At 40.5% G+C, this 11,313-nt stretch overlaps 1 protein-coding gene across 1 annotated transcript; it reads right to left on the bottom strand.

Annotated features, from left to right (window-relative positions):
• Nucleotides 1-850: 850 nt before the first annotated feature.
• LOC139575506 (troponin I, fast skeletal muscle-like) lies at nt 851-6,981 on the bottom strand. The gene is made up of 6 exons (XM_071400508.1): nt 6,947-6,981; nt 6,756-6,792; nt 2,905-3,033; nt 2,491-2,580; nt 1,722-1,898; nt 851-1,252 (listed from the first exon to the last, which is right to left on the bottom strand). The coding sequence occupies exons 1-6, from the start codon at nt 6,952-6,954 to the stop codon at nt 1,169-1,171; spliced, it is 525 nt and encodes a 174-aa protein (XP_071256609.1). The 5' UTR covers nt 6,955-6,981; the 3' UTR covers nt 851-1,168.
• Nucleotides 6,982-11,313: the final 4,332 nt, after the last annotated feature.

Genomic DNA, 11,313 nt, shown 5'->3' with positions numbered 1-11,313 from the left:
CCTCCTTCTCTCCTAGTTTTCCTCCCTCATTCTCTCCCTGTTCTCCTCCCTCCTTCTCTCCCAGTCCTCCTCCCTACTCTCCCTGTCTTCCTCCCTCCTTCTCTCCTAGTTCTCCTCCCTCCTTCTCTCCCTGTCCTTCTCTCCCAGTTCTCCTCCCTCCTCTGTCTGCCCCAGTTGGCTCTCAGATCCAGAGTCCAGCCAAGTCACACCATGTTGTCTTCACCACTTGTTCCTCAGCTATTAGTCTTCAACATATTCAACCTCAAGCTAACCTATAAAGAGGTAGAGAAAGTACTGGTTGGATATCAAAGTAGTCATGACACTATTTAGTCATTGGAAATGTACTATATAGGTAATATTGACTTACCTAAAGTGAGAGAGAAAAAAACATGTTATATTGTTGAAGAATACATTTTACATCAAGTATTTTGTAGGAAAATGTAGGATCTGATTGTCTTGGTGTAACGTTGCAAAATGTTACAACTATCTTTCAATGTTTAACTCCTTAGATGCAGACCAATAGGACATGACCTATGGTTCACTGTCTTCTCAAACACCATATTATGTTGAGTAATAGAAACATGTGGTAACAGCCTCGTACTGTTATTCAGAGATTACCACCTGAAATCTAAACTATTCCATGCTGGCATCATCAGTTCAATAAAATAATCCCCCCCAAAAATCTGAATTCCATAATGTGGTTCGGGATTATGTCCACCTCATTCCTGATAGAAAGTTTCCCTTTGACTAGAAAATATTTCAAAGCAGGCATAGGTAACGTGATGGTATAACAGCTGTGGGAAAGTCAATTACCTCTTGAAGCAGAAAGCCATACACAAAATAAGTCATGTTTTTTTTCAGCAAATCATTTATTTTCTGAAATTGAATTGGAACAAAGGAATAAATTACTTAACAGAACTACAGGTTGTTTTGATCACACTCATTAACACCTGTCACAACTGTCCCAGAGAGATGGAACTACCTCTTAGTTACCATAACAACTCATTAACATCTGTCACAACAGTCCCAGGGAGATGGAACTACCTCTTAGATTAATTTAGCCAGAAACTAAAACAAACAAACGAGTCGTATCTGGATAACTTAGTAACCAAAGGTAGAAGGTTTTTCAAGCGGTCTCAAACATCTTCCTGTCTGGAACTCTGGACATCTACTCTTTATTAGTCTCAAACATCTTCTTTCTGTCTGATTTGTCTTCGATGTTCTTACGCCAGTCACCCACAGATTCTTTGTCCTGAGGTGGGAAGAGAAGCAGATGAAATATATTAGTCTACATTTCGTTGTGTTGGATCCATGTATGTTTGTTTCTATGTGCATTTGAGTAATACAACAAATAATCCCAAACAACAACTCAGAATCATCCACATTGGAGCTGAGTTGAAATACAGTATATACACTATAGCAGTAGTTTCACCACTTGGAGTGCTGAGTTGAAATACAGTATATACACTATAGCAGTAGTGTCACCACTTGGAGTGCTGAGTTGAAATACAGTATATACACTATAGCAGTAGTTTCACCACTTGGAGTGCTGAGTTGAAATACAGTACACACTATAGCAGTATTTTCACCACTTGTTAATGTATCAGATTACACTCACAATATTTGTAATATAACATTTGGTGTCAGCAGTGGGATCCTCTGGAACTCTCATACAATGAACTCTACTGATATCAAATTAACGTATTTGGATGCAACCCTACCTCCTCCTTGACCTCCTTCTTGACTTGCTTCAGGTTGGACCTCAGATCCATGGACACCTTGTGTTTGGAGCCCAGCAGAGCCTGGAGCATAGCGTCAGCAGACATACGTACTTTCTTCAGGACGGGCTTCTTGAACTTTCCCTTCAGGTCCTGTACTTTAATCTGCAGATCCTCAATCTGAACAGAGAGAGAGAGAGAGAGACAGTGAGAGAGACAGACACAGAGACACACAGAGAGAGAGAGAGAGAGAGAGAGAGAGAGAATTGTAAATACAACCCATATTTATGCTTATTTATTTTAACTTGTGTGCTTTATCCATTTGTACATTGTTACAACACTGCATATATATAATATGACATTTGTAATGTCTTTATTGTTTTGAAACTTCTGTATGTGTAATGTTTACTGTTCATTTTTATTGTTTATTTGACTTTTGTATATTACCTACCTCACTTGCTTTGGCAATGTTAACACATGTTTCCCATGCCAATAAAGCCCCTTGAATTGAATTGAATTGAAATTGAGAGAGAGAGAGAGAGAGAGAGAGAGAGAGAGAGAGAGAGAGAGAGAGAGAGAGAGAGAGAGAGAGAGAGAGAGAGAGAGACAGAGAGAGACAGAGAGAGACAGAGAGAGACAGAGAGAGACAGAGAGAGAGGGTGAGAGAGGGTGAGAGAGGGAGAGAGAGAGAGACTATACACACTACACGCACACCGCATATCAGATATAACCCCACCTCTTTATCATTACAGTATAACAGATATAAGCCCACCTCTCTATCACTTTTGCCAACTTTGCTGCCCAGGTCGTATCTCTCCTCATCTATCACATCAATCTTCTGGTGCATCTTCTTACACAGGTCCTGTTCAGAGACAATCACAGCAACTCATAACACGAGACAGAGAGCCAATGTGTTACATTACAAACATTGTTGTTAAAAGGGATATTAATAATGTAAAATGCAATCCAATTGTACTGTTAAATTGTGAAAGGAAACGATAACAACTTCAACTGGCATTAACACAGACAGCCCAAATCTGATATTTGTTCTACTAATTGGTCTATTGACCAATCACATCAGGTCTTTTCATACCAAATATTTTTCAGAGCTGATTGGTCAACAGAACAATCAGTGAAAAGAATGATCATAATTGTGCTGCCTGTCTCAACGCAGCCTGTGTGATACCTGGAGTTCTGCAATGGATCCTGTGAGCTGCAGGGGAGCGATATTTTCACTCATGTACTGCTTCCTGTCCTCTAAAGACTGGGCTTCCTCTTCCGCTATCAGTTCCTGGGCGATCTGGAGCATCAGGCTCTGAGGGACAGCAACAACACAGCAACCGCTGTTTTTTTAACGTACTTGACAGATGCTTTATCTGAAGCATTTTACATTTACACGACATTTATATTTCAATTGGAGTGTTGATGTAGTTACGGTAGAAGGTTTGAATCCTAAACAACCTGCCAACACATAGCTGGAAGTACAATACCAACATAGTTACTGTAGAAGGTTTGAATCCTAAACAACCTGCCAACACATAGCTGGAAGTACAATACCAACATAGTTACGGTAGAAGGTTTGAATCCTAAACAACCTGCCAACACATAGCGGGAAGTACAATACCAACATAGTTACTGTAGAAGGTTTGAATCCTAAACAACCTGCCAACACATAGCTGGAAGTACAATACCAACATAGTTACGGTAGAAGGTTTGAATCCTAAGCAGCCTGCCAACACATAGCTGGAAGTACAATACCAACATAGTTACGGTAGAAGGTTTGAATCCTAAACAACCTGCCAACACATAGCTGGAAGTACAATACCAACATAGTTACGGTAGAAGGTTTGAATCCTAAGCAGCCTGCCAACACATAGCTGGAAGTACAATACCAACATAGTTACGGTAGAAGGTTTGAATCCTAAGCAGCCTGCCAACACATAGCTGGAAGTACAATACCAACATAGTTACGGTAGAAGGTTTGCATCCTAAACAACCTGCCAACACATAGCTGGAAGTACAATACCAACATAGTTACTGTAGAAGGTTTGAATCCTAAACAACCTGCCAACACATAGCTGGAAGTACAATACCAACATAGTTACTGTAGAAGGTTTGAATCCTAAACAACCTGCCAACACATAGCTGGAAGTACAATACCAACATAGTTACTGTAGAAGGTTTGAATCCTAAACAACCTGCCAACACATAGTTGGAAGTACAATACCAACATAGTTACTGTAGAAGGTTTGAATCCTAAACAACCTGCCAACACATAGTTGGAAGTACAATACCAACATAGTTACTGTAGAAGGTTTGAATCCTAAACAACCTGCCAACACATAGTTGGAAGTACAATACCAACATAGTTACTGTAGAAGGTTTGAATCCTAAACAACCTGCCAACACATAGCTGGAAGTACAATACCAACATAGTTACTGTAGAAGGTTTGAATCCTAAACAACCTGCCAACACATAGCTGGAAGTACAATACCAACATAGTTACTGTAGAAGGTTTGAATCCTAAACAACCTGCCAACACATAGCTGGAAGTACAATACCAACATAGTTACTGTAGAAGGTTTGAATCCTAAGCAGCCTGCCAACACATAGCTGGAAGTACAATACCAACATAGTTACGGTAGAAGGTTTGAATCCTAAACAGCCTGCCAACACATAGCTGGAAGTACAATACCAACATAGTTACTGTAGAAGGTTTGAATCCTAAACAACCTGCCAACACATAGCTGGAAGTACAATACCAACATAGTTACTGTAGAAGGTTTGAATCCTAAGCAGCCTGCCAACACATAGCTGGAAGTACAATACCAACATAGTTACGGTAGAAGGTTTGAATCCTAAACAACCTGCCAACACATAGCTGGAAGTACAATACCAACATAGTTACGGTAGAAGGTTTGAATCCTAAGCAGCCTGCCAACACATAGCTGGAAGTACAATACCAACATAGTTACGGTAGAAGGTTTGAATCCTAAGCAGCCTGCCAACACATAGCTGGAAGTACAATACCAACATAGTTACGGTAGAAGGTTTGAATCCTAAACAACCTGCCAACACATAGCTGGAAGTACAATACCAACATAGTTACGGTAGAAGGTTTGAATCCTAAACAACCTGCCAACACATAGCTGGAAGTACAATACCAACATAGTTACTGTAGAAGGTTTGAATCCTAAACAGCCTGCCAACACATAGCTGGAAGTACAATACCAACATAGTTACGGTAGAAGGTTTGAATCCTAAACAACCTGCCAACACATAGCTGGAAGTACAATACCAACATAGTTACTGTAGAAGGTTTGAATCCTAAACAACCTGCCAACACATAGCTGGAAGTACAATACCAACATAGTTACTGTAGAAGGTTTGAATCCTAAACAACCTGCCAACACATAGCTGGAAGTACAATACCAACATAGTTACTGTAGAAGGTTTGAATCCTAAACAACCTGCCAACACATAGTTGGAAGTACAATACCAACATAGTTACTGTAGAAGGTTTGAATCCTAAACAACCTGCCAACACATAGTTGGAAGTACAATACCAACATAGTTACTGTAGAAGGTTTGAATCCTAAACAACCTGCCAACACATAGTTGGAAGTACAATACCAACATAGTTACTGTAGAAGGTTTGAATCCTAAACAACCTGCCAACACATAGCTGGAAGTACAATACCAACATAGTTACTGTAGAAGGTTTGAATCCTAAACAACCTGCCAACACATAGCTGGAAGTACAATACCAACATAGTTACTGTAGAAGGTTTGAATCCTAAACAACCTGCCAACACATAGCTGGAAGTACAATACCAACATAGTTACTGTAGAAGGTTTGAATCCTAAGCAGCCTGCCAACACATAGCTGGAAGTACAATACCAACATAGTTACGGTAGAAGGTTTGAATCCTAAACAGCCTGCCAACACATAGCTGGAAGTACAATACCAACATAGTTACTGTAGAAGGTTTGAATCCTAAGCAGCCTGCCAACACATAGCTGGAAGTACAATACCAACATAGTTACTGTAGAAGGTTTGAATCCTAAGCAGCCTGCCAACACATAGCTGGAAGTACAATACCAACATAGTTACTGTAGAAGGTTTGAATCCTAAGCAGCCTGCCAACACATAGCTGGAAGTACAATACCAACATAGTTACTGTACAAGGTTTGAATCCTAAGCAGCCTGCCAACACATAGCTGGAAGTACAATACCAACATAGTTACGGTAGAAGGTTTGAATCCTAAACAACCTGCCAACACATAGCTGGAAGTACAATACCAACATAGTTACGGTAGAAGGTTTGAATCCTAAACAACCTGCCAACACATAGCTGGAAGTACAATACCAACATAGTTACGGTAGAAGGTTTGAATCCTAAACAACCTGCCAACACATAGCTGGAAGTACAATACCAACATAGTTACGGTAGAAGGTTTGAATCCTAAACAACCTGCCAACACATAGCTGGAAGTACAATACCAACATAGTTACGGTAGAAGGTTTGAATCCTAAACAACCTGCCAACACATAGCTGGAAGTACAATACCAACATAGTTACGGTAGAAGGTTTGAATCCTAAACAACCTGCCAACACATAGCTGGAAGTACAATACCAACATAGTTACTGTAGTAAGTCTAAGCTGTTGGCTGGAAAACCTTGGTAGAGCATGGATGGAACAGGCATTGTGGTGCTCATGTGAATCACCGTTTTTTGTCTTCAGACCAATGCCTATTCTCACTTAAAATGTTTTGTTTTTTAATATAGTCATGTCTTACTAAGGGATAGGCTTCAAAACAGTGATTGTCTTTTAGATTTTTTATTTGTTAATATAACATTTGTTATCAGAAAGTGGTTGGATTGTTTGTATAAATCGTACAAATCACAAGTGGTATTTTTGTCATGATGTTTAAGAGGGAAGAGAAGCTGTTTATATAAGATCTCTGTTGAGTCACTAACTGGATAGAATCTTAGAGAGGTCATGAAGAAGTCATGGGAGTTGCCGTTGGTTACCTTCAGATGATGCTTGCGGCTCGATGACATCTTTTTCCTGTCAGAAAGAGTGTGTACAACTAATATCATTCTCTTGTTGAGCAGGAACAGGTATGACCATTTTGTTCCATTTTGTAAAAGAAAGACAATTCTGGATATATGCTAAATATTCTGTAAACTTTTTCCTAATGTTGAAATCCACTTTTACTCACTCAGACATGATGGCTGTTTGGTCTTTTCACCTTTCTGAGGAAGAAGCAAAAACACTTTAGTTAAATTATATTCTGCTGGTTTTAAACAATGACTTCCATCCAATGAAAAACGACACAAAGTTGTACGGCAGCCATGACATACATACGCCAGTTCCAAGGAAGATCCCCTATCATGTTCCTTGTTCCTTTACTTAACAACCAAATCATCAAATTATCATAATCCAGCTTTTTCCTCCAAATGCCAGAGCGGTGGATCGGATTACTATGGCTGCGTTTACACATGCAGCCCAATTCTGATCTTTTACCCACTAATTGATCTTTAACCAATCAGATCAACTCTTTTAGCCAATCAGATCAACTATTTTGCCAATAATTAGGCAAAAGCTCAGAATTGGTCTGCCTGTGTAAAGGCAGCCATTGTGGCTGTTGTCTAATCCCCTCACTCCTCATGATGGTATGTTTTAAGCACTATACCAGTCCACAGTTGTGTGTGCATACTGCCACCTGGTGAGAAGATTGTGAAAAGTCAACAAATCCAAGAATTTGCCTTTGCATCCCAAATGGCACCCTATTCCCTATATAGTGCACTACTTTTGACCAGAGTCCAATGGCACCCTATTCCCTATATAGTGCACTACTTTTGACCAGAGTCCAATGGCACACTATTCCCTATATAGTGCACTACTTTTGACCAGAGCACTATATAGGGAATAGAGTGCCATTTGGGATGCAGTCCTGGAGCCTTCTAGAAGAGTCTTCAGTCAGGTTTCAGATCTCAATTACACAATAAGAGCGAGTACTAAAAACAGCCTCCATAAAATCTATCAACAGCCAACTATTAAAGACATGACATGACCGCTTGTGGTGAATCTACTGGGTCACTAGAATACATTAGATTCAGTTCTAGGTGACCAATCAACCCAACAAGCAAAACAGCTTTTACAAATGCCTTTTGCTGGTCTCCACAACATGAGAACCTGGTTCAAAGTGTGTTTCCACCATGTAGTAACATGACTCAACTGAGCACAACATGATGATCAGAGGCAATACAGCATGTAGCCATGCTTCCCTTGGTCAGGGAGCCATCTTCCCTTGGTCTGGGAGAATTCTTCCCTTGGTCAGGGAGAATTCTTCCCTTGGTCAGGGAGCATTCTTCCCTTGGTCAGGGAGCATTCTTCCCTTGGTCTGGGAGCATTCTTCCCTTGGTCAGGGAGCATTCTTCCCTTGGTCAGGGAGGATTCTTCCCTTGGTCAGGGAATATTCTTCCCTTAGTCAGGGAGCATTCTTCCCTTGGTCAGGGAGCCTTCTTCCCTTGGTCAGGGAGCATTCTTCCCTTGGTCAGGGAGCATTCTTCCCTTGGTCAGGGAGCATCCTTCCCTTGGTCAGGGAGGATTCTTCCCTTGGTCAGGGAGCAACCTTCCCTTGGTCAGGGAGCATTCTTCCCTTGGTCAGGGATCATAGTAGGAACTCTTTCTATTAGTAGGTTACTAAGGTAGGCATGCCTGTCTTGGTATCATACACATACAATAAGTCTATTTATTTATTTTATTTAACTAGGCAAGTCAGTTAAGAACAAATTCTTATTTACAATGACGGCCTACCCCGGTCAAACCCGGACAACGCTGGGCCAATTGTGTGCCGCCCTATGGGACGGTTCTGACTTAGAATATGTGGACAACTATAAATACCTAGGTGTCTGGTTAGACTGTAAACTCTCCTTCCAGACTCACATTAAGCATCTCCAATCAAAGTCAAATCTAGAATCGGCTTCCTATTTTGCAACAAAGCCTCCTTCACTCATGCTGCCAAACATACCCTGGTAAAACTGACCATCCTACCGATCCTTGACTTTGGCGTTGTCATTTACAAATTAGCCTCCAGCACTCTACTCAGCAAATTGGATGCAGTCTATCACAGTGCCATCCGTTTTGTCACTGCGACCTGTATGCTCTCGTTGGCTGGTCCTCGCTACATATTCGTCGCCAAACCCGCTGGATCCAGGTCATCTATAAGTCTTTGCTAGGTATAGCTCCGCCTTATCTCAGCTCACTGGTCACCATAGCAGCACCCACCCGTAGCACGCGCTCCAGCAGGTATATTTCACTGGTCATCCACAAAGCCCACACCTCCTTTGGCCGCCTTTCCTTCCAGTTCTCTGCTGCCAATGACTGGAACGAATTGCAAAAATCACTGAAGTTGGAGACTTATATTTCCCTCACTAACTTTAAGCATCAACTGTCAGAGCAGCTTACCGATCGCTGCAGCTGTACACAGCCCATCTGTTAATAGCCCATCCAACCAACTACCTACCTCATCCCCATATTTATTTTTGTTTTTTTGCTCTTTTGCACACCAATATTTATACTTGCACATCCTCATCTGCACATATATCACTCCAGTGTACATTTCTAAATTGTAATTACTTCGCCACTATTGGCCTATTTATTGCCTTACCTCCTAACTTCATTTGCACACACTGTATACATATTTTTCTATTGTGTTATTGACAGTACGTTTGTTTACTCCATGTGTAACTCTGTGTTGTTTTTGTCGCACTGCTTTGCTTTATCTTGGCCAGGTTGCAGTTGTAAATGAGAATTTGTTCTCAACTGGCCTACCTGGTTAAATAAAGGTGAAAAATATATTTTTAAACTCCCAATCACGGCCGGTTGTGATATAGCCTGGAATAGTCTATGCCTCCCAGAGGGACCACTATGTTACAAAGTCTTCATCATCATCAACAACAAGTATAACATAAAGCAAAAGGTTGGACATAAAGTACACAATGTGTTACGTCACTAAATAAAGTATTTTCAATTCAAAGTGTACATCTATGTTTTCTATTATTTTTCTGTCGACTGAAATACAGTGGAAAACACATGAAAACACTGAAAGAGACATAGGGAATGAAACTAGCTGCTAAGTTTAGCTACCCGTCTCCTGATTGACAGATCTGATACTGTGTGAGGAATCAGCGGTTCTCACCACGACTTGGCTGTTACAGACAGAAACAACCTTCAGCCAGGACACGTTCTGAAGTGCCTAAGATTGTTCCTAAAGGTCTTCAACTTCAAACAGGAAATTAATATCCATATTCACTGTAATACTTGGATTATTACTGAGTATCACTGAGTATCACTGAGTATTATTGAGTATTATTGAGTATTACTGACACTTGCTGACAATTACTGAGTATTACTGGCTATTGCTGACTATTACCGAATATTACCGACTATTACCGACTATTACCGACTATTACTGACAACTACTGACTAGTACCGAGTATTATTGAGTATCACAGACTATCGCTGACTATTACTGAGTATTATTGAGTATTACTGAGTAGTACCGACTACTGTCGACCATTACTGGATATTACCGAGTATTACTGACTATTACTGAGTACTACTGAGTATCACCGACGATTACCGACTATTACCGAGTATTACCGAGCATTACCGAGTATTGCTGAGCATTGCTGAGTATTACTGAGTATTGATGAGTATTACTGAGTATTGCTGAGTATTACTGAGTATTACTCTACAGACCTGACAGGCTGTCACGTTGTCACTGTTTTGTGATCATAAGAATAAAATAGAAAATACATGTCATTTAAATAGATCACTAAACAATAGATATGAATTTTAAAAAACGTATAGTGAAACACCAGCGATATGAAGCCAGAACCACAGATAGCCACAATCTATTTTCTAATCAAACATACCAACATAGACAACATGTCTTACCGGCCCCATATGTAAAACACACCCTGGGGTAACTTTATAGGCTTGAGTGTCGGTGCTAAGTTGTTGATGAGGTCTTTGGCCCCAGTTGGTGGCTGGGCCCAGAGACAGGTGGAATGGAAGCATCCTCAGATTATAAAGTAATCATGTCTGCAGGATATCTGGTGTCACCTCAGTGAGATAAACCAACCTAAAGGAAAACTATCCCATGAATCTAGTCTGATTTAGGGATGGGCTGCCTGTATCATCTGTCATTAATATGGATCTAGTCTGATTCAGGGATAGACTGCCTGTATCATCTGTCATTAATATGGATCTAGTCTGATTCAGGGATAGGCTGTCTGTATCATCTGTCATTAATATGGATCTAGTCTGATTCAGGGATAGGCTGCCTGTATCATCTGTCATTAATATGGATCTAGTCTGATTCAGGGATAGGCTGCCTGTATCATCTGTCATTAATATGGATCTAGTCTGATTCAGGGATAGGCTGCCTGTATCATCTGTCATTAATATGGATCTAGTCTGATTTAGGGATAGGCTGCCTGTATCATCTGTCATTAATATGGATCTAGTCTGATTCAGGGATAGGCTGCCTGTATCATCTGTCATTAATATGGATCT

The sequence above is a fragment of the Salvelinus alpinus genome, chromosome 5 (genome assembly GCF_045679555.1).
Source record: "Salvelinus alpinus chromosome 5, SLU_Salpinus.1, whole genome shotgun sequence".
Lineage (NCBI taxonomy): Eukaryota > Metazoa > Chordata > Actinopteri > Salmoniformes > Salmonidae > Salvelinus > Salvelinus alpinus.
This window is presented reverse-complemented; position numbering and strand designations above follow the sequence as displayed.

Excerpts from the sequence above, each read along its gene's own strand:
- LOC139575506 (XM_071400508.1), bottom strand. Across the intron at positions 3,034-6,755 it reads GCCGCAAGCATCATCTGAAG|AGCCTGATGCTCCAGATCGC; the intron begins GTAACCAACGGC and ends GCTGTCCCTCAG. Across the intron at positions 1,253-1,721 it reads AGAAGGAGGTCAAGGAGGAG|GACAAAGAATCTGTGGGTGA; the intron begins GTAGGGTTGCAT and ends TTCCCACCTCAG.